The 25,203-nt window shown below is 37.5% G+C and overlaps 1 protein-coding gene across 22 annotated transcripts in view; it reads right to left on the reverse strand.

Annotated features, from left to right (window-relative positions):
• Focad (focadhesin) overlaps window positions 1-25,203 on the reverse strand; it is a 357,541-nt gene that overhangs the window by 7,641 nt on the left and 324,697 nt on the right. For all 22 annotated transcript variants that reach the window (XM_087183409.1, XM_087183408.1, XM_087183411.1 and 19 more), the window contains 5 exons: window positions 16,051-16,179; window positions 14,057-14,172; window positions 11,091-11,351; window positions 10,261-10,350; window positions 764-941 (listed from right to left, as the gene is read on the reverse strand). In XM_087183409.1, the coding sequence (XP_087039535.1) occupies window positions 764-941; window positions 10,261-10,350; window positions 11,091-11,351; window positions 14,057-14,172; window positions 16,051-16,179 (774 nt within the window). The remainder of the gene's footprint in view (window positions 1-763; window positions 942-10,260; window positions 10,351-11,090; window positions 11,352-14,056; window positions 14,173-16,050; window positions 16,180-25,203) is intronic.

Genomic DNA, 25,203 nt, shown 5'->3' on the forward strand with positions numbered 1-25,203 from the left:
ATAGAAGAAATAGATGGGAAAATGGGTACATAAACATAAGTAACTTGCCTAGGATCACAAAGGCTTCTCAGCCACATCTGACCCATTAAGAATCTGAATACAGTGTGGAGAAATTAGCACGTGACCAGAAAGATCCAAGGAGCTAAGAGACAGCTCTGTTTCCAGATGATTATTCCATATGATTCCAAAACGGCCCAAGAGTTGTACCATGTGACCCACTGGCAAGAGTGTCAGGCTTGAGAATGTAGGTAGCTCATTCAGATTGTAGTATTTTCACCTTTGGGAAGTTCTCCTACAGTAGTGATGGCGAACCTTTTCGAACTTTCAATGATAACAAACAGCCTGCTGCAGCACGTGTGCCATAGGTTCACCACCACTGTCCTAAAGAATAACTATTAAATTTTGTTTCTTTTTCCTTTTTTGGACTGTTTATTAAATGACAATCCTAAGGCTATTTTCATTAAATCATCAAGCAGAATTAATCTATGCCTTATATGTTTGGGAAGTGAGTTAAATAGGCAGATACAACATTTGTTTGCATTCTTGAGGATCTAGAGGGCCAAAAACAATACAAAAACCCTGAAAATTGGTCACTGCCACAACCAATAAGTAGATGCTGTGAGCTACAACTACTCATTTCCATCCAAGTCCTCTTCATTTGAGGTAAGAAGGCCTAAACTGTGTTCAGAAGCACTAAACTAGCTTTGAAGGGCCAACAGTTGGTTCTGCCTCTGTCCCTAACGCTGGCCTGCACTGGCCTCACCTGTGTTTGCATGGCTCACAATCCGTGCCTGGTAGAAGCTGAGCATCATCATCCAGGCCAGAGTCTCTTTCTCATGGTGCTGCACAGCAACACTGAGCATGTCAGTTAGGCTCATGAGGGGGAATCGTCCTTGAGAAACTAAGTACAGCTTGACAAAGGCAGCCTTTTCCATGTTGCTCTACAAAAAAGCAAATCATTCAGTCACTATTCAATGAATTGAAGTGGCTACATAACCTCAGGGCAAGGGCAACACAGGAAGGGTGAATTTGATGTTATTATTCCAAATGCAAAAACTGTTCATTTCCTGCAGCATGTGACCTTATCTGCTGTGTGCTATATTAAAATGCACAAACAATAGAGGGTTGTCATGTCACCTTCTGGTTTTTCATAAAAAACATGAATATGTTCAGAGGTTAACAGGTAATATTTAGGAAGCATACACAAATAATAGTAAGATGACAGCTAGCAAATACGGTCCTTATCCTATGCGAAACACCATTCTAAGCACTTAATATATTTTAATTCAACAGTTCTCAAAATATTGTACATAGACCCCCCATTTAAAAGGTTCTGTGAAGTCAACACTATTTTTACAATCATACCAGGCTATACTAGTATTCATTGTAGTTTTCACAGGCATTTATAATGTTTTTTAAAAGCCAGGTCTACTTAATATATTCTTGTAAACAATAAAACATTATTAGTTTCATTAAACCTTGGCCCTTGAGTATATATCATTTTAATATTTTATGAGACAAACTGGGAAATATGCATAAAGAATTTCTGCTGTATATGTAAGGACAAAGGTTGTCTCAAGGAAAAAACACTCATAAGATTGAGTTGTGAGCAGAAATAGCACTCTTCTAATGGAACACCATTTCCTTGAAAAGACGATGTAGAAACTATGCTTATTCAAATTAGGTATTTAGGAAGTAAGTCTGTTGCTTCAAGGAAAATACCTAATAGTACTTGTTGCCAATGATAAAATTTGAGCTTTCTAGCAAAAATTAGATTTTTAGAAAATCTGTATCTGCTACAGTGAGGTTCTTAATATGAAAAGGTTTTTCTGATAAGATTACTAGCGATCTTAACAAATACGATGTTTTGAAATTGTATAATCAACATTTGGAAGATCTTCAAAATCCAGTGATTAAACATTTTCCAAATGACCAATGTATGACATAAAATCATGCATGGGTAAAGACCTGAAGTGTAAGACAGACCAAATATATTTCAATGTAACAGAGTACATGAATTTTATTGATATGGTTTTGGATTCTACATTACAAACAACATTTAAGAAACTATTAACATGCTCTTCCTCTCTCCAACTACATATCTGTATGCAGTTGGAATTACTTCACCAAAACTATCTCACACCAGATTGAATGAAGAAGCAGCCATGAGAATCCAGCTGTCTTCTGAACCAGACATTAAACAGATCTCTCTACTTTGTTGTACATTTTTTGAAAAACATTTTTATCATCTGTGTTAAAATATAATGGAGTTATTATTTTGAAGTAAATATTTAAATATTTTCCTAGTTTTTGTTTCTAATGAGGTAAATATTAACATACACATACATACCATATATATACATCCATATCCATCTCTTATATAAGTAAAAGTTCTTTGAAGTCCCCAATAATTTTTAAGAAACTAAAGTGTTCTGAGACCAAAAGATGTGAGATCTCTATCAGCCATTTAGTTCATACGCTAATCCTCTGCAGTAGATTACTGTCATCCCTTTATAGATGAAGAAACTGAAGCACAGAGGTTAAGAAATTTAGCAAGGATCATGTAGCTACTGCAGATATAACAGCTAGAATCTAAAGGGTCTGTGCTCTTTAGCACTCCCTTCTTCTTATTTCTATACTTTCCAGAAATAGAAATAGAAAACTCTGGCCTCAGTGGAGCAGACTAATTCTTTTGTGGCCATCACAAAGCTGTTTAGTATATTCCACTAACAGTACCTTGGCAAACCAAACAACACAGCAACCTTTAGTTCTAGGTACCAAGAGGTAAATCACAGGCATTATTTTCTACTATATTACATGAATGTAATAAAAGGATATACAGTAATTAGTTACATGAGTGTAATTATTATAATAAATAATTGCTAAGTCCTTGAACTATTTCATGTACCTAACATGGATTAAGTCATTTAATTCTCAAAACAACACTAAGAAGTGGGTGTATTTCCCTTTTACAGATGAGGAAGCTAAGGCAGAGAGAGGTTATGAGGCTTAACTAAGTTCACATGCTAACAAAATGCAGAGCTGGATTTCCTAACTGAGAAGTCCATCCTCTTACCACTTCCATACACTGCTTCTGTTTAAAATAAACTACAGTAGGGTTGGGGATTTAGCTCAGTGGTTCCAGCGCCTTCCTCGCAAATGCAAGGTCTCGAGTTCGATCCCCAGTACCAAAACAAACCAAAACAAACCAAACTACAGTAATATCCAAAATGCTGACATTTCAAACACTCTGAAGAGTGGTTCTCAACCTTAGTACAGACCAGCCTCACCTGGAAAGACTGTTAAAACACTCCTAGGTGCTACCTCTAGAGTTTCTGATTCAGTTATTCTGGAGAGAACTTCAAAATTCACATTGCTAATCAGTTACCAGGCAGCACTGATGCCATTGGTCTGGGGCCCACACCTTGAAGGCTACTGCTATACAGTATAATACAGAAATTCAAGGATCTAGCTGATTAGGCAACCTGCCATAAAGTGAAATAAACAACAAGATGCCCACCAGCTATTGGTGTGGAAGGTGGGCAGTAATGGCATTAGCAAGGCTGCATTCAAATAAGTACGCTAATTGGGATGTAGTTAATCACAGTTTATCTGCAACTCATATTTAACAAAACATTTTGCATTTTATTTACTCAATCTGGCAACTTTATCAATACACAATACTTTTTCTTCATTCATCATTTGTCTAGGTATGGGGTACTTACAAATTATTCTGTGTCAGGGCTAACAGTGTTTGTTTTTCAACTATTCTTCTGCATTCCAAAAGGAGAGAATTGAGTACAAAAATACAAATATGAGAACGAAATTATTTATTTATGCCTCCATGCACCAGAAAGTTCTTTGGTCAGAATACTCCCATTCTTACCAGTATTGCTTTGAAGAAGTTACCCTGTACTTATTTTTGCTTACAGATCTTGACAAAGCAGAATAAACTAGGTTAAAAAATTATCCATCTATCCACTTATGGAACATGGACCAATCCCAGTAGCAGGCTGGACATTAGAACCCACAGTGAAACAGAAAGACAATTTCCTAAAATTAAACAGTAACAAATATGAAGCTAAACTACCATTAGTCAAAAGGACAATATAGTGCAGAAGATGCCGAATCACCCCACCGTAGACAGGCAGGTCTGCCCATGCCCTACCAAGGTCCGGAGTCACACAGAACATGCCAAATCAGCCCGCTGCAGACAGGCAGGTCTGCCCATGCACTACCGAGGTCCCCAGTCGCGCGGAATACGCCTAATCAGCCCGCTGAACACAGGAAGGTCTGTGCACGCCCTACCGAGGTCCTGAGTTGTGCCGAAGACACCGAATCACCCCGCTGCAGACAAGTAGCCACCTAGTTCCACACTACAAAGACACAGAGGACACCAGACCACCAGACCAAGGTGCTGAGTCTCGCTGTTCCCGGGCCAGAGGTAGGGGCTTCTGAGCCGTCCTCCCACTGCTCCTGGTCCAGAGGAAGGGGCTTCCCAATCACCATCCCTCCCGCTGCTCCCAGCCCACAGGAAAGGGCTTTTGGGTCACCTTCCCTACCGCTGCTCCCGGCCCCTGTCCCACCTCACCCAGCTCACAGGAGGTAATCTGTGCAGGCGCTAACAGCCCCCTGCTCCAGTCGAAATGAGAAAACATGTAAATAAGTTTCAAAACCAGACTTTCAGATCACCCACAGCAACCCCAAAGGGAAATGAGATGGAACACTCTGATACTCAACCACCTGGACCCACTGAACTGGCAACAAAAGAGGATCTGGAAAAAATGAAATCAGAAATAATTTCTCAGATAACAGGAGAAATTGTGCCCCTAGTGCAAGACATGATTAATCAATCTAGAGAGGAGCTCAGGAACATGATGGAATCCCAACATAAGAAACAAATGGAATCCATAAAACAGATGCAAATAGATTTCCAGGACATGAAAAACTCCACTGAAAGTCTACAAAGCAGAATGAGCCAATGTGAGGACAGAATTTCAGATATAGAAGATAAGATTGCAATTAGTGACCAGGAAAAGAAAAATTGCTTCAAAATTCTAAGGGAACATGAGAAATCAATCCAGCAGCTGCTAGATGATGCAAAAAAGAATAACATAAGACTGACTGGGCTCAATGAAGAAACAGGAGAGAGTGGAGATGACATAAAAAAATCTCTTCACAGAAATAATGGCAGAAAACTTCCCAAGCAGGGGAAAAGAGCTTGACATACAGATAAGTGAGGCATATAGGACTCCAAATAGCCTTGATCAAAAAAAATCTACACATAGGCATATAATTGTTAAGATTCCAGAAACACAACAGAAGAACAAAGTTCTACAAGCAGTCAGAGAAAAGAAACAAATCACATACAAAGGAAAGCCCATCAGAATCACAGCAGACTTCTCAACACAAACCATCAAGGTAAGAAGAGCTTGGAGTGACATATTCCAATCCCTAAAAGAAAACAGCCTCCAACCCAGATTGATGTACCCTGCAAAACTCTCTTTCAAAATGGATGGAGAAATAAGATACTTTCATGACAAAGAGCACCTTAGGAACTTTGTGAATACCAAACCAGCACTCCAAAGAATTTGACACAATATCCTAGGAACAGACATTGAGGATCACAACCCCAGGAAGAAAAGCAGAATGAACCCATTTGGCATGACAAGAAATTAAATGTAAAGGGGGAGAAGGCAACAAAAAGAAAAAGTCATGGCAGTGACAAGTCAATACGTTTCAGTTATAACCATCAATGTTAATGGTCTCAATTCACTAATCAAAAGAAATAGACTGGCAGAATGGGTCAAGAAGCAAAATGCAACAATATGCTGCATACAAGAAACACACTTAATTCAAAAGGAAACTCATAGACTGAAAGTTAAAGGGTGGAAAACAATACTCCATGTGACAGGTACCCAAAAAAAAGCAGGAGTAGCTATCCTCTTGGCAGATCAAGTAGATTTCAAACCAACACTCATTAAGAGAGACGATAAAGGACACTACATCCTTGCAAAGGGAAGAATCCAAGAGGAAGAGATGACAATCATAAATATCTATGCACCAAACACTAGTGCACCTAACTATATAAAACAAGTACTAACAGACATGAAAAGTCATATATGCACTAATACAATTGTAGTGGGGGACCTCAACACCCCACTGTCACAAATAGATAGATCAACTAGACTAAAAATAAGTAATGAAATACTAGAACTCAATCGAACTCCTGAACAAATGAACTTAACAGATGTTTACAGAGTCTTCCACCCCACAAAATCAGAATACACATTCTTCTCAGCTGCACATGGGTCATTCTCAAAAATAGACCACATACTCACACACAGAACATGTTTAAGTAAGTGCAAAGGAGTTGAAGTTATTCCCTGTATATTATCAGACCACAGTGCCATGAAATTGGAGATCCATAGCAAAAAAACTCAAAAAATTTCATAAACACGTGGATATTGAACAACACACTTCTGAATAACCAATGGTTCACAGAGGAAATTAAAGAAGAAATCAGACAGTTCCTTCAATTAAATGACAATAACAATACAACATATTGGAATCTATGGGACACAATGAAAGTCTTACGAGGGAAATTCATAGCAGTGAATACACATATTAGGAAAACAGAACGAGCCCAATTAAACAACCTGATGCTGAACCTCAAGCTTCTAGAAAAAGAAGAGCAGGACAACCCCAAAGCTCATACAAGGGAGGAAATTAGAAAGATCAAAGCAGAAATCAATGCAATGGAGACTAAGAGAACGATACAAAAAATCAATGAAGCCAAGAGTTGGTTCTTCAAAAGAATCAACAAAATTGACAAACCTTTAGCCACCCTTGTCAGAAAAAGGAAAGAAAAGGCCCAAATCCATGCAATTAGGAATGAAAAGGGTGAAATTACAACAGACCCAGCAGAAATCCAGAGGATCATCAATACCTACTTCCAGAACCTATACGCCAATAAGATGGACAACACAGAAGAAATGGACAGATTCCTAGTCAAATATGAATTACCAAAGTTGAACGAAGAAGACCTAAAAATTCTGAACAACCCAATATCAACCAATGAAATTGAAAATGTAATTAAAAACTTATCAACTAAGAAAAGCCTGGGCCCTGATGGCTTCACTGCTGAATTCTGCAAGACATTTAGAGAGGAACTGCTGCCACTACTGTTTAAACTCTTCAGTGAAATTGAAAGGGAAGCAATACTCCCAAATTCATTCCTGGAAACAAGCATCACCTTGATCCCCAAAGCAGAGAAAGACCCAACTGAAAAAGAGAACTATAGGCCAATCTCACTAATGAACATAGACGCAAAAATCCTTAATAAGATACTGGCAGATAGAATGCAGAAGATCATCAAGAAGATCATACACCCTGATCAAGTGGGATTCATCCCAGGGATGCAGGGATGGTTCAATATACGAAAATCAATCAATGTAACACACTCTATCAATAGAGCCAAGGACAAAAACCATATGATTATCTCCATAGACGCAGAGAAAGCATTTGACAAAATCCAACATGCTTTTATGATAAAAACCCTACAAAAAATTGGAATAGATGGTCTCTACCTCAAACTGATAGAAGCCATCTATGAAAAACCAACAGCCAATAGCATACTAAATGGTCAAAACCTGAAATCCTTCACACTCAAATCAGGAACAAGACAAGGATGTCCACTATCACCACTCTTGTTCAATATAGTTCTGGAAACATTAGCCATGGCAATTAGACAAGAGAAAGAAATAAAAGGAATAAAGATAGGTAATGAAGAAGTCAAATTGTCATTATTTGCAGATGACATGATACTCTATATAGAAGACCCCAAGAACTCCACCAAAAGTCTTCTAGACTTAATAACCAAATTCAGTCAAGTAGCTGGTTACAAGGTCAACACACAAAAATCAATAGCTTTCCTCTACACCAATGACAGACTCACTGAGACAGAAATAGGGCAAATAATTCCTTTCACAATAGCATCCAAAAAACTGAAATACCTAGGAATCATCCTAACAAAAGAAATCAAAGACCTCTTCTCTGAAAACTATGGCACTCTGAAAAGAGAGATTGAAGATGATATCAGAAAATGGACAGACATCCCCTGCTCCTGGGGAGGAAGGATTAATAGAGTGAAAATGGCCATACTTCCAAAACTGCTATATAGATTTAATGCAATTCCAATTGAGATCCCAGCAGCATGCTTCATAGACCTCAAGAAAACAATCCAAAAATTCATTTGGAACAAGAAGAGACCCAGAATAGCAAAAGCAATTCTAGGTAACAGAGACATGGCTGGGGGTATCACAATCCCAACCTGCAACTATACTACAAAGCTACTGTGATAAAAACAACATGGTACTGGCAAAGAAACAGACCTGAGGACCAGTGGAACAGATTAGAAGATGCAGAAACAACGCCAGACACATTCAGCCATCTCATCTTCAATAAAGGAGCCAAACACCCTCACTGGAGGAAAGATCGCCTCTTTAATAAATGGTGCTGGAAAAATTGGGCTTCAACTTGCCAAAGATTAAAACTAGACCTGTATCTCTCACCATGCACTAAACTAAAATCAAAATGGATTAAAGATCTAAATATTAAAATAGAAACTCTGAATCAGCTGGAGCAGAGGTTAGGCAGAACCCTTGAAGACATTGGTGCAGGAAAAGATTTTATGAACAAAACTTCAGTTGCCCGAGAACTAGCACAAACAATCAACAAGTGGGATCTCTTCTTATTAAAAGGCTTCTGCACAGCAAGAGAAACCACCAGCAGTGTGAAGAGACAACCCACAATGTGGGAAAAATCTTCACCTGCTCTTCCTCAGACAAAGGTCTACTATCTCAAATCTATAAAGAACTTAAAAAGATCAGACCTCCCAAATTTAAAGACCCAATCCGAAAATGGGCATCTGAAATGAACAGACATTTCTCAGACAAAGAAGTAGAAATAGCAAAGAAATACATGAAAAAATGTTCAACATCACTGGTCATTCGAGAGATGCAAATGAAAACAACACTGAGGTTCCACTTCACTCAAGAAAGAATGGCTGCTATCATGAAATCAACCAATAACAAATGCTGGCGGGGCTGTGGGGAAAGAGGAACCCTTCTCCACTGCTGGTGGGAGTGTAGACTGGTGCAAGCACTGTGGAAATCAGTATGGAGATACCTCAAAGAACTAGGACTGGAAGTCCCATTTGACCCAGCTATTCCACTGCTGGGGATCTTCCCCCAAAGAATTAAAAGAATCATACCACAGCGATATATGTGCACCCATGTTCATAGCAGCACAGTTTGTGATAGCTAAAACTTGGAAACAGCCCAAATGCCCATCAACTGGAGACTGGATAAAGAAAATGTGGTTTTTTTATAAAATGGCGTACTACTCAGCCATAAAAAATGAGAAATTAGAGACATTTATAGCTAAGTGGATGCACATTGAGGCAATACTCTTAAGTGAAATAAATAGGACACACATCTGTAAATACTGAATAGTTTCTCTGGTGTGAAAAACTGAAAGTGTAAATAAGGACTCAATGTATAATAGGTAATGTGAAATAGGGAGAAAAGGGGCAAAGGGGAAGGAAGTGGGAGGGCTAGGGGAAAGGATAGAAGGGAATGGGATTAATATGAGAAAATGAAAAATAGGAACAAAATCTCTGTAAATAGGGAGGAATGGAGGGGTTGAAGGGAGGGCTGGGCAAGGGTGAAAAATAAGAACCAAGAGAGACTATGTAAAGGTGCAAATTTCCAATGATGAATGTCATTATATTGTATACCTAAAATGTACCAATGGTTAGAATGAATAATCGGTAATGTAAAATAGGAAGAAAAGGTCCAAAAGGGTAGGGGTAGTGGGAGAGGCAGGGGAAAGGAAAGAAGGGAAAGGAAAAATGGTGAGAAATGGAAAAAATGGAAATAAAGTCTTTGTAAATAGGGAAGGGTGGAGGGCGTGAAGGGAGGGCTAGGAATGGGGAAAAAATAAGAACCAAGATGCATTATGTAAAGGTGCAATTCCCAATGAGAAATGTAATTGTGTTGTATACCTACAATGTACCAATAAAAGAATTTAATACAAAAAATAAAGGACAGTATAATCACTTTTTCAACTGTACTTTTTTCATATATATACATGTATACATGTGTGTGTGTGCATATATATATATATATGTAGAGAGAGAGAGATACAGGAAGAGAGACACAGAGAGAGAGAGAGAGAGAGACTGAGACTTGTCATTACCTTAGTAATCCGAGAAACCCTGTTGGCATCATCATCAGTCATTTCTGCGAGGCATTTTGCCACACTGATATACAGCTCTAGACAATTTCTCTGTTAAAAGAAAATCCCAAGCATATCAACGTACAACGTAAAACAATAATAAGTCTATTCTTAACATTCTGACAAATTAGGGCTGGGGATTAGCTCAGTGGCAGCGCACCTGCCTGGCAAATGCATTCATCCCTGGTACTGAAAAAACAAATAAAAAACCATTCTGACAAATTATCATCACTGTGAACAGCCCTTGATGAGATTTTAATTTTAACCAAACCTGAACATATAGCTGATTTTCATTATTTTAAGAACATCTTTCTTGTTGGTTTGGGCATTTGTTGGCCTGTACTTTTTACTCCTTGCCAGAATTCCATTTTTCCAAGGGAATTTTTAACTTTTTTTGGTAAAAATTCATTTTAAATATCTGTTTGGGGGCTATATTAAGCTATTTTATATAAACTGCATATGAAACAATATGCACTAGGACTCTCCGGTTGAAAGTGTAAAGATTTCAGAGCTTACTGATCTTTTACAGGTATCAGGGTAAAAAGGCCTAACAGCAAATTTCCCAGTGCAGCACTGGTTTGCATGCTTCTAAGACTGCTCAAAACTTTAGTTCTAAATACTACAGCTCAACCTAGATCTTGGAAGCAAACACTCCTAGTGAAGTATGTGGTTATTTCTTGCTAGTCTCCCTCCCACCCTATATTCTTAAAACATACACCTCCCACTTTGCCAAAAAGGCTTTTAAAAAGCCCAAACAATATGTCAGAAATGTAAACATTTTTGTTCCTCACCCGAATCTTATTTGGCAGAAGGTCAAAAATCTTCCCAGTGGCTTCACAGAGCAGACTCCAGAGGTGGTAGGCAGGGCTGGGCAGTTTCATGGCCTGGCTCAGACCCTGTAAGGCGCTTGGGCATAACTCAGGATTGTATAGTGGGGAATTTGCTGTAAAAACTGCCACCATTAAGTTCTCAACAAAACTTTGGATCTGTTCATCAGTGACATGTTTTATCCAGACAGGCACAGATTCCAGGAGGTATTTCTTGATATTCAACTGGAAGTAAAACAGAAGAGGTCAGATGTAAACTGGTACATCTGGGTTTGCAATGCTCAAAGCTCTAGTGCAGTGATGGCGAACCTTTCAGAGACTGAGTACCCAAAACCCACTTATTTATTGCAAAGTGTCAATGCTGCAATTAAACCCAAATGCTCTGCTGCTTCAGCAACGCTGGGGTGACTGGCTTGCGTGCTGACAGAGGGCTGTGTGCCTGGTGCGGCCACCACTGCTCTATGCTATCATTGAGCTTGAGGACAGACTCAAGAAAAAGGGTCCGTTCCTCTGCCCTCCCTCATTTTCCCATAGCTTCATGGTCCAACAGGTCACCAACACGAGTAATTTTGGCTATTGCAGTTACTTCTGATCCAGGAAGACTAATGCATATGTGATGTTTGCCAATCTGTCTGTGAAATACTCAGTTTAAACCCAGGATCTTTTCAGAGGGGAGAATTAAATACCCCATCTGAATGTACATGACAGTTGCTATTCAATTTTAAAAGGCCACATTCTTCAGCAAGAAATGTTCCTAAACATGAAAGGCTCATTTGCTGGAAATCAACTAAACAGAGCATCTGATGTCAGTGATTTGTTCTTCTAAGGAAACGTAAGGGAGTGATAGCAGAACTGGTATGCTGGGGCCACTGCTGCCCGAAGGACCACCAGCCGAGCATGGGGAGCTGACCAAGGATCTCAGAGTCCAGACAGCCAAGGAGGGGTGCAGTTAGTCTCAGCTCTGCTTTGTGACAGACTTTAAGAGACTATGCTTCAAAAAAGTCTCATCTAAGTATGATACTGAGGGGCAGCAAGTAAGTAGTCTAAAAAAATAAAATCAGAACTTTCAAAAAAATTCCATGAAGTTGTCATAAATTTTCTGAAGAGCTCATTTTAAATATGCCATCTCAGGTCATTTTATCAGAAAATAAATTTTAAAACAATCTGTTAACTAATAAAGATAAACAGAAAGATCCATAACCAAAGACAAATGCAGAGCTTCAGTGATCTAAAAAGGAAAAGGAAAGTTCACTAAAATCTAGAAAAATTTCTGAATGTCAAGATATACCTGATTCAAAAGACAGCAAGAGTTAACAAAATAGGGCTTTGGGGTCAGCTACATTTTGAACTCCTATTTATTAGCTATGCAAACTTTGCCTGACTTCCACTTGTCTCAGTTTATCAACCTATAAAATGGAAATAATAAAATGCATTTCTCCGAAGTAAAATGAGCCAGACACAAAAGACTTTATATTGTATAATTCTACTCTAAAGAATTTCTTATACATATGGGATTTAAATTTTTATATAAATTATTTTTAAAAAGGCAAAATTACAGACAGAAGGTTAGTAGTGGTCTGGGACGGGTTGAAAGTATGAACTGAAAACATCTACAATGAAACCTGTGATGGAAATGTTCTTAGAGATGACTGAAAATTTAAATGTATTAAAACATACCACGTTTACACTTAAAATGGTTATTCTTAGGGAATATAAAATTACAACTCAATAGTTATTTTAGAAATGGACATGCCAGAATTGCAGAGATTATATCTGATGTCTGTAAGTACCCCTGAGTGCTAACAGGTACCAGGTACCCAGGAAGCACTTGGTAAACAGCAGCTGGATGGAAGCCACTTGGAGTGACACGATGGGGAATGAGAAGAGTGGACAGAAAGGGCGCAGGCCTCAGAGACATACACCTTCAATAAGGAGGATGAAGAACAGTATAGGCTAAAAAAAAAAAAACCCATAAAATCAATGAACAGTAGGGAGGACTAGATCCAAAGACTGGGGAAATAGGAGGGGCTTTGTGCTATTTTTGAGAATTAACACTTTCTAGAACACAAGGCCAGATTATGGAGAGAATTCAAAGATGAAGAACATTTAACTTATAAACAGCTGGTAAATATTTGAAATTATGGAATACATTTTTCTGTCCTAGCTTGAATATACTCAAAATTACACATTTCACAACCATCACATCTATATGTGTTCTTACTCTACTCTTCCTATCTACCCACCACCTATACCTGGAAGGTGCTAACCCTCACTCCTCTATCACAAAAACCAGGCTGGGTCACCTCCTTCTCAGTGCTGCATTCAAGCTGAACACCCTAGTAGAGATGTTTCATGCTTTCTCCCTACACACTCACATCTACTTCTCCTAGTGGCTCTGACTTAATTCTCTTTTTTTTTTTTTGGTACCGGGGATCAAACTCGGGTCCTTGCGCTTGCACAGCAGGCGGTGAAACCACTGAGTTGAATCCCTGGCCTCTGGCTTGATTCTTAACCAAATCCTACCAAGCCTTCCAGGCTCACCTTGACTGCTACCTCCTCTGGGAAAGGTAAGGATAATATATGGATGAGTCCAGGGCAGGTGAATTTGCCTGTCTCTTAAAACCTACTGAAATAACTATGTATAATCATATAATAATCAAATATAGATTCAAATACTTTCATTATCTTTCTAGTTGTATCATCTTGAGAAGGAAGCTTCAATGCCTCTGATCATATTTCCCTTTTTTGTAATAAATGATAGCTAAAATATGAATGGTAATGGCAATGCTGGGATTCTGAATCACATCATTTTCTGATCTGCTGTCCAGCTCCTGGCAAACTCAGTCTTTATAAAATCCCTTTTGTCTACTCTTGACTCCTCCACAAGAACTTTATTCTTCTTTCGTGCAACTCCCATAACTACTACATACACTCAGACCATGGATGAGGGGTGGCATCACCCACAATCCCAACAGCGCAGCTGCACTCTGAGATGACTGTGCCTGGGTCACCATAATTTCAAGGCACAGTTGCTGTATCTCTTCACCTGAAACAGAAGAAAGAAAGAGAATTCTGTAATGTAGCTGCTTCTCTAACTCATTTTTAGGCTTTTATGTCCACGTCAAAGCATCTACTTGGGTGACTTCTGCAAGTAACAGACCTTTAATAAAGCAGAAGGAAAGAGACCCTATCAGTGATGAATTAGTGAAGAATGTCTCAGTGATGTCACAGTCGCAAGTCTTGGGACTGGCAGTGGCCTTAACTAGACAGGGCAAATTCTCTTACAACACTTAGAGAAACACTCAATAAAAACATGAGAAAATGGGTGGGAAAAATATAAAAATGTTCTAGCTAGAAGCTCCTTGGTCCCTGTTTTTCTGCTCCTCTCCACTTCATGTTCAACATATAGAAAAATCTGGCTGTGTCTGGAATAGCCTACAGAGATAGCCACCTTCTCTAGTAGTCAGGTCTTTTAAGCAGTCTGATTCCCACTAGCAGACTTATTTTCCAGTGACATCTTTTTCTACCCAGTAAGGTGACATAATATATTATACAGGGATTGAATCTGAATAAAAACATTTACCAAAAAAGCATATAATCAAAATCATCCTTAATTATTTCTCAGGTTTTATTACTCCAGGTTTGCAGCACATAATGAATTACATTCCTTGTGAGGGGTTGGTACATGTATACATCTTAATTCTTTTTTAATTTCCTTTTCTTCCCTCCTCCCCTCCTCCCTGCATCTCTTGTTCCCTTCTCATTTGAACATAATCTATCTTTGCACTTCCTATTATCTCTTTTATTTTGCTCTTTATTTATATATCGGATTTCTCATGTAAGAGAAACCAAGCACTATATGTAAGTTATACTACACAAGTCATTCGGTACATCATATGTAAGTAAGCACTCCACTGTAAATGAAATAGCAGCTATGGTAAATACACATACACAATTTTACAACACTGTTTAAAATGTTCATTTCCTCCCTTGCTCCCTCTCTCTGGAATTGAGGCAGGAACCAAGCATATGAAATTATATTTGCATGTGGTGATTCTATTTGGTATAAGAGAGGTGCTGTGGATGAAGAAGAGATGTGAGGTGTGCATGCCCTTTGCCACTCACCACCAAGAATCTCTGGTGGGCAGATCAGTGGACCCCAATTATGTCCACACCCTAATCCCTGGAACCTATAAATACATTTCCTTAATGTAAATGAAGTTTACAGATATGATCAGGGTTAAGGACCTGGAGACTGGCTGATTATCTTGGATCACCTAAGTGGGCTCATTAGTCACAGGAGTCTTTAAACATAGAAAACCTTTCCTAGCTACAGTGCGAAAAGGCCTCAGCCCTTCAGGGCTTGTTTTGCAGATGGAAAAAGGGGGCTACAAGTCAAAGAATGTGGGCAGCCACTAGAAGCTGGAAAAAGGAATGGATTTTCTCCCAGAGCCTCTGAAATGGGATTCTGCTCCACTAGCTCCTTTAATTTAGTTTGGTGAGAATCATGTTGGAATTCTGGCCTATGGAACTATAAGATATTTAACTGTATTTTGAGCCACTAAGTCTGTGGTAATTTTTTACATCAGCAAGAGAAAACTAATGGAGCATCCCACATAGTGCTTTGTTGAAACCTAGGGCTCTGGAAGTGTAATTTGATAACCACCAAGCAAGATGCAGACCTCACTCAGGTGGTATTTTGAGGACTGTATCTGGCCTGTGTCTTTAGAACTCTTCCTCTTCACTCTCAGCTGCCAGGACTCAAAAGACTCAATGAGACTAACCCAGCTACCCCATCTAAGATGATAAAACTCAGGATCCCACAAGTCTACAAATCGCTTCCTATTGTGACACAGAGTCAATTTTTCTACCTCATCAAATTCTAAAAGCAAAATCCAATGACCTAAATACACTTGAAATTTACCAAAGTTTAGCCTCATAAGTGGCGAGAGGAGTGCAGCCCAGTTCGCAGGAGGATATTGGTAGCTTTCTCCAACAGCTGCTATGGGTTTCATCACTATTTTGAGAAGGGAAGGAGGCACAGCATCAGGACCTGTAACAGTAAAGACCAAACCAAGACAAAACAAACATCAACTTGATGACATCACGAGAGTGGAAAATGCTAGCTTTCCTTCTTTTAGTGTTAAAGAATTTGATAACACATCTTCAATCTCGTTCAAGCTTTTAATTCTGTGCTTTGAATTTTGACTCCATTTGCTACAAAATCTTTCTCCCTCTGTCCTTCTTTTTCATCTCTAATCTTTCTCTCTTATCTGTATGGAAATATTCCACATTTTACCTATTAGTCTTTCATATTTCTGAGTCTTTTTGTCTATTTTTTTTTAAAAAGAGTCATTTACTCTACATTACTCCCTCACTGGTCACTTACTTGAATGCCCTTCTAGCAGAGAGTATTTCCGGCTCAGGTGTGTTAACTTCCAAGGACTATGGATTACCCACAGCCCCTGTGGCCCTAACCCATGCCATTCTGTACCATGTGATCCTTTACTTCTCTTGCTTCTCAGCCTGTGCTTTGGTAACTGCTCCAGAGGTAAGCACCCAGGGAATGATAGCTAATCCACGGGCCAGCCAGTTACCTATTACCATTAGTGAGTACTGTTACTTTAATACCATATTCTCCTCTGGGGGAAGGGGTAGCTTGTAAAAATGAGATATGAGTGGGATATAAAATGCACAGAAAAGTGAAGGTATAAGGAGGTCATAAACAGCATATAGAAATGTAGAACAAGAAGGAGAAGTAAATGTCACCACAGCAGAAGAGAAATCAGCATCAGCAGAAAGAGCACCAGAAACACCAAAAGGAAAAACATCAGTAGGAAAAGGAGAAGCTGAGAAAGTATCAGCAAATAAAGCAGCAGAAATTTAAACAGGGAGGCACAGAGATGGAGGCAGAATTGGCAAAAGAACAAACAGCTGCAGAAAAGAGAAGCATAGGAAAAGAAGGTATGGAGGCAGAATCAGCAGAACTAGAATCAGAAAACAGTGGAAAAGGGCAAAGCAGAAGTAAAAACAAAGTCAGAAAAAGGACAAACAACTGCAGAAGGAAGAAAATGAAAAAAGGAAACAGAGGCCAAATTAGTAGAAAAGGGGAGAAAATCAGCAGACAGTGCCGGGGGGAAAGCAGGTCAGTAAAAGGACAATCAATCAGTTGCAGAAGGGAGAAGCATGGGGAAAGGAGAAGCAGACACAGAATTAGAAAAGGGAACAGAATTGGCAGACAGTGCAAAGAGGAAACCAGAAGGGAAAGCAGAGCCATCACAAAAGACAACCAGTTGCAGAAAGGAGAAGCACAGGACCAAAGAGAAGCAGAGGCAGAGGGAATCTCAGGCAAAGTAAGAAAGAAGAAGGGAAAGCAGAGTCAGCAAAAAAGCAAATAATTGCATAATGGAGAAGCACAGGAGAAAGAAGCAGCAGAGACAGAATCACTAGAAAAAGAAAAAGAATCAGGGGCCGGGGATTTAGCTCAGTGGTTCCGCTGCCTGCCCCACAAGCACAAGGACCCGAGTTTGATCCCCGTACCAAAAAAAAAAAAAAAGAAAGAAAGAAAAAGAATCAGCAGGCATTGCGAACTGGGAAAGCAGAAGTGGAAGCAAAGTAAGTAAAGTCAGCCACAGAACGGAGAAGCACAGGACAAAGGAGAAGCTGAGGCAAAGTCAGCAAAGGGAGGATGGAAAAAGTGACAGCAGAGACAGTAAAAGGGAAAGAGCTGCAAAAAGGAGAAGCTTGGGAAAAAGGAGTAGAAATAGAATCAGCAGAAAATACAACAGAACCAGCAGATATTGAAAAAAATAGAAGCAGAAGTAAAACCAAAGTCAGTGCAATGAAAATAGCTGCAGAAAAAGAAGCCACCCTCAAAATAAAGAAGGAAAGAAAACAGAGGAAAAGACAGAAGTGTATACAGAATAAGCTAAAAATTTTTTAAAAATTAAAAAGCAAAGGCAGAAGTAGAATCAACTAAAGCAAGGCAGCTACTGAAAAGTAACAGCTTAGGGAAAAAGGAGAAGCATATAAAACTGGGCAAAGAACTTGAAAAGACATTTCCCCAAAGATGATACACAAATGTTCAACAAACATATGTAAAGATAGATGCCCAACATCAACATCAAAAAATGCAAATCACAATTACACTGAGATATCACCTCGCTATTAGGACAGCTGTTCTAAAAACAAGCAAGAAAAAGACCAGAAAATAACTAATGTTGCCAAAGACATGGAGAAATTAGAACACTTGTACACTATTGGTGGGATTTTAAAACAGCACACCCACCATGGAAAACAGTATGGCAGTTCCTCAAAGAAGTATAAGTAGAACTGTCATATGATCCTGCAATCCCACTTCTTGGCACATGTCCAAAAGAACTGAAAGCAGGGTCTTGAAGAAATATTTGCACACCCATGTTCATAGCAGCACTATTCACAAGAGCCAATGGTGTGACGCAAATGTCCACTGAAATATGAATGAATAAACAAAACATGTACAGTAGTTCCCCTTTGTTCAAGAGGGATAAATTTCAAGACCACCAGTGGATGCCTGAAAGTATAGATGGTATCAAATTATAGTATATTTACTATAGTTTCAATTTTCCTACATATACATACCTATGATACTTTAACTTATAAATTAGGCACTGTCAGAAATTAATAACAAAATAAAACAATTAGAATAATATACCATAATAAAACTTATGTGGAGAGCCAGAGATTTAGCTCAGTGGTTCTGCCGCCTACCTTGCAAGCGCAACGTCCTGAGTTTGATGCCTGGTACGAAAAAAAAAAAACTTATGTGGATATGATCTCTCTCAAAATATCTTATTAACTTAATGTTCTTCTACTAGCTAATGGGAGATGACAGTTGGGAGCACTGTATGGCTTTTCTTTGGCATATTCAAATTGCCAGCATCACTCCTCTTGTGCTTTGTGGACTGCTATATAATTTGGGTGCACCCTCCAAATTTCATGTGTTGTAAACTTAATCCATTAATTCATATGCTAATGGTATTTTTAAGTAGGACTTTTGGTAGGGAACTAATGCAATAGAGGTAGAAATAATGGCAGATTTCGAGGAAAACTGGAAATTTCACAAATACACTCAACGAACAAAGAAATTAGAAAATAACTGAGATAAATGAAATTAAAATACAAAATATCAAAACTTACAGGATGGAACAAAAGCAATGCTCTGAGGGAGATTTATAATAATAAATGCCTGTATTTTGAAAAGTAAAAAAAAGAACTCAAATCAATGTCCTAATCTGTACCTCAAAAAACTATGAAAAGAAGAGCAAATATAATCAAAATTAGCAGAGGGAAGGAAATAACAAAATTCAGGGTACAGATAACACAACATATAATAGAAAATCAATAGAAATAACAAAATCAAAAGATGAATCTTAAAATTAACAAATATTTAGGTAGACTAAAAAAAGAGAAAAATGCAAATGAATAAAATTGAAAGTGAATATTTCTATTGACCTTACAGAAAAGGATTATAAAAGTAGAAAAATTCCTAGAAACACATAAACTACCAAAACTGAGTCAGTAATAGAAAGTATGATCAATCCTAATAACAAGTACAGTTAAATCAATAATGAAAAATCTCTCAACAAAGAAAAGTCCAGAATCAGAAAGGTTCACTGATGAATTCTATTAAAGACTTAAAGAATAAAGACCAATCCTTCTCAATTTCTTCCTAAAAAGAAAAGGACCATTTCCTAACTCATAAGACCAGCATTAGCTGATACCACGCCAGACAAAAGTACCATAAGAAAGAAAACTAAAGGCAATATTCTTTATAAATATACAGGCAAATTATTTTAAAAAACTTAATGGAAAACATGGTTAAAAGGAATACATGCCATAATCATTCAGGACTTATCCCAGGTTTCACAGGTTTCAACCTAAGAAAATCAATGTAATATGCATTAATAGAATGAAGAGAATTTGAAAAACATGTAGACTTTTAACTGATATTGAGTAAGTTTATTTCATAATTCAACAACCTTTCCTGATAAAAAGCACTCAAAAAACTTAAAATTAAAACTGAATTATTTCAATATTATAAAGAGGATGTGTGAAAATCCCATAGCTAACATCACATCCAATGACGAAAGACTGAAAACTTTTCCTCTATAGTCAGGAGCAAGACAGGATGTCCACTTTTCTGGTGGTATCAAACTAGTACTGGATGTTTCAGTCATAACAATTAGGAAAGAAAAAGAAATAAAAGGCATTAGGATTGGAAAGGAGCCAGTAAAACTATATGTGCAGATGACACAATCCTATATACAGAAAAAACCCAAAGCAGGGTACAAGATCAATACACAAAACTTAGTTGTTTCTATATTCTAGGAGTAGGTTTTCTAAAAAGGAATTTAGGAAACAATATTACTTGCAATGGGACCCAAAATAATACAACACGGAGACAAAAATTTAGCCAAAACAAAAGACTTCTACTTGGAGAATACAATATATTACTGAAGGAGATTTGAAAGGTCTTAGTAAATGAAAGGAAATCTCATGGTCATGGAATGGAATATTTAACAGTGTTACAATGAGAATAGTACTTAAAAGGATATATAAATTCAATGTAATCCCGATCAAAATTCCAAGAGCCCTTTTGGCAGAAACAGAAAAATGAATCTTCAAGTTAATATGGAATTATAGGGGTTCAAATAGTAAAAAAAAACCTTGAAAAAGAAAAACCCAGAGTATTCGCACATACCAATTTTAAAACTTACTACTGTACAGAGCAACCCTAATAAAAACTGTGGCATACATAAGGACAGACATATAAACCAATGCACTGAAATTGAGAATGTAAAAATAAGCCCATGCATTTATAGCCAACTGATTTTTCACAATGGTTCCAAAACCATTTGACAGGGAAAACAATGGTTTCCAACAAATCGTACAAAGACAACTAGATATCCATGTGCAAAAGAAAGAAGTTGGGTACCTATCTAACACTATACATAAAATTAACTCAGAATGTACTAATCTAAATTAAGAGCAACTCCCTAAAATGAATGTACTTATGTATCACAAACATGTACTAATTAAAAAAGAGTGAAATGAAACATATGTATAAAAACAGAGCTAAACCAATCAAACTCTTTAAAGAAAGTATAGGAGTAAATCTTTTGGATTTGGCGATTTATTCTTAGATATACACCAAAAACATGAGCAACAACAACAAAAAAGAATTAGAGAAGTTGGACTCTATCAAAATTAAAAACTTTTGTGTATCAAAGGATATTATCAAGAAAGTGAAAAGACAACCTACAGAATGAGAGTTTGCAAATCATAAATATGGGTCTAGTATCTAGAATAACAAAGAACTCTTACAACTCAACAAAAAGGCAAAATAATTGTTAAAAAAATAGTCGAAGGATTTGAGGATAATTCTCCAAAGAAAATATACAAATGAACAAAGACAAGAAAACCTACAGCATCATTAGTCATTACGGAAATGCAAATCAAAATCATGTGAGATACTAGAAGGCAATAATAATATAGCAAACAGTTGGCAAGATGAGAAACTGTAACCCTCACATATTGTTGATGGAAATGTGAAACACTTCAGTCACTTTGAAGAAAATCTGGCAGTTTCTCAAAAAGTTCAACAGAATCAGCATATGATCCAGTTCTTTTCCTCCTACATATACTCCAAAGAATTGAAAACAGGTGTTCAAATAGAAACGTGCACAAATATTAAAAGCAACACTAATTCCAATAGCCAAAAGGTAAAAACCCAACTTCCATTAACTTACAGATAAAATGTAGCATATCCAAGCAATAAATTATAATTCAGCTATAAAAAGGAAGGAAGTAGTGATGCCTGCTGCAAAATGGCTGAACCTTGAAAACATTATGCTAAGTAAAGACAGTCAGAAAAGGCCACACACTATGATTCCATTTCAATAAAATATGCAGAAAAAGCAAATCCAGAGACAGAAAGCAGATTATTGGGTGCTAACAACTGGGGAAACAGGGAAAGAGTAGCAACTTTTCAATGGGCTTAAGGTTTCTTTTTGGGGTGATGAAAATGTTCTGGAAGTATATTGCAACAACAGCAATACAACAATGTGAATGTACGAAATGCCACTGTGCTGTATACTTTAAAATGGTAAATTTTATGTTATGTGTACAAGAAGCAGAGAAAGGGATGAAATAATCTTTAGAGAGAAAAGCAGAAATCCCACGAGAAACTGATACCATCCATGCCCTGAAAGATAGGCAGAAAAAAAGAAAGAGACAAAGTCTTGATGCCGGCTATCTTTCTGTTTCTATACTCCAAAGCCCTGGGAATAGCATTTCTGCCCTTGATTTCTGGGAAGCCCAGTAATTTCTGCAATAAATAGCTTTACTTTTGAGTTCTGCTTAAGTAATTATTTTCTGCAATAAAAAGTTCCTTAATACAATTACTTTCTAGCTATTGGCCTCACGACTTCAAGAAACTGACCTTGCTAAGATTTCTAATGGCCATCTAAATACCAAATTCAAGGGCATTTTATTTTTTAGTCCTTCTTTTCATACTTTTCCATCTGAACATGCATCATGTCCTCATGTTTGAAATAACTGCTTCCCTAAACTTCTGTGTTCTGCTGAGTCTCACTGCCTGAGCTGATTTATGCTCACAGTTTCAAATATTATTTATTTGTTGGTGATTATCAATCTCTACTTCTGATCCAGGCGTTTTCCTGTTTTAGACTCTAAAGTCCAACCAGAACAGTCTCAAAAATCAGAATGTCTTGTTAGCCTAGCCACCCGCTCACCTATCTCCTGACACTTGGCTTCTTCTACCTGCCTATATAGAAAGGTAAAACTAGAACTTTTGCTAGAAGTTTGCCTTCCAATGTTTTGCCTCTAACATTGTTTTGGCTTTTAAAAACTGTTGACTCAAGATTTCTATCCTTTTTCTATGCTGTGTAACCAGTAATTGTTGTTTTATTTCTGCTCCACCTTCAGATATAATACCGGAAGAACAGGAAATATTGTCAGGGAGTTAACCATTACCACTGGAAGAAGAATTTCTAACAAAAAAGTTAATTCATTTATAAACATATCTAGTTTTGGACATTTATTGAATATTTCATTAAGTATCAGGTACCACTGCCAACAACAGAGACAGCTGAAGAAGACAGAGCAGGTCTTATGCTCATGGAGCTTATATTCTAATGAGAGGAAAAACAAAACAACAAGGCAAAATCAGATGTGATCAATTCTGTGATTAAAAACAACATGATAGGAGCTAACTGGTTGGCTGTTCACATAACTCCATACTGACTGTACACTGGTGGCAAGTATCTCTACATAATGCTTGCTACAAATTGGAGTGTTTGATTTCGCACACAAAAATCCCCAAAATTAATTTTTCTTTTTAGGGTCCTTTTAATACACAATTTATAGAAATGGCCTGATGAAGTGGCAAACATTATAGAAAATACATGCATAAAATAACATTTGTCTCCTATTAAGAACATGTATACAATTTCATATTGGAAATTATTACTTCAAAGCAGATTTGTATTTCAATACTTTAAAAAAACCAAGTCCTTTCAAAGTAACATAAAATTTTATTCCAGGTCCTGGGACAGAGTTCACTATGGAAATTTTTCAGTTTCAAGAGGACATACAGAATCAGGAAAAGATATTCAACCTGTCCTCTAATACCAGGACCCTGTGCAAAATATGACCATTTCTCGGATATTTTATTGCTTACACAGTGAGCTCTCCTCTGACAAGAAAATGGAACTTCCACCAAAGGTTGCATGCTTTACCATACACTTTCCATGTTGTGTCTATGTTCACTAGAACTGACCTGATATACAAGCCAAGTGTCAAAAACAAAGAGAACTTGTAAAATAGGGTTGAAAATCATGGCATTACTATAATGCAACAAAATCAGTACTGAGTAACATAATTAGAATCACACAAAATTTTCCACTGCATTTGCAGAGAACAGATTCTGACATAAAATGGAATGGAGGGAACTACAGAAACTGTTACAAATGGAGAAAATATTTGGCAGTTCCATGCATTTGAGGGAGGTATGGAAGAGATGGAGTCTCAAAACTCATAGAAAACAGTTACTAGTTCTTTCTTCAGGGATCTTTAGCACTGAATAAAAGAATCCAAATCTAAACAATAGGAATGATCAGTTCTTTTATTTCAGTGCTTTGTCTTTCCAAACAAGTGTCTTAGATAAGAAGAAATACTAGAATACTTTATGAACAATGGATTTGAAACTGGGCATGTCTAAGGGTAATTGTTAAAAAGATCTAGATGTTTTAAATTCCTAGAGTTGCTTTAAATCTCTTATCTACTTGATAACCTCAAAATTATCAATGGTATATCCGAATATAATGAATTACAACAGGACCCATTATCACACATACTCTGGCTACAGAGAGGATCAGAGGATCAGATCTCAGTGTCACAATGCACATACATAACTTCAATGGAAAAAGGCCAGTCACAACCAGACTAACAGCAAGGGTCCGTATATTCTCCAATTCCAACACATTGTTTGTGGAACATAGATACAGACATGTGACACAGACTGTCAGTGTTGCTGTAGGTGATTTAGAATTATCCTGCATGTGGATGTGTGTGTACACACGCACCCACACACATGTGCATGAGTGCTTAAAGGTGTAAACCGACAAGTACTTGAATACTACCACATGCCAAATATCTGTTTAAGTATATAAGATTAAAACAGATGTTCTTCCTGCTCACTGAAGAAAATTAGAGTCTAATGAAACAGACATTAAAGAAATATATATAATTATGCCAATAATAAAAAATAGGTAAAATACCATGAAAAATATATCAGAATTGATTATATAGGAAATCTAACTAAAGAACAAAATAAAAGATAAAGAATAGGAAACAGAGAGATAGGTCTCTTGAAATGGGAAGAAGATGGGGAAAGGGGGGAGGGAGAGGAGGCAAAGGGGACATAAAAAGAATTAAGACATGTTATGTACATGTACTAACACCCCATGATGAATGTAATCATTATGTACTACAAACATATGCTGATAAAAATTTA

This window comes from Heterocephalus glaber, unplaced genomic scaffold, assembly GCF_053883595.1.
Source record: "Heterocephalus glaber isolate CG9 unplaced genomic scaffold, H.glaber_assembly_v1.0 deba00001481, whole genome shotgun sequence".
NCBI classification, from domain to species: Eukaryota; Metazoa; Chordata; class Mammalia; order Rodentia; family Bathyergidae; genus Heterocephalus; species Heterocephalus glaber.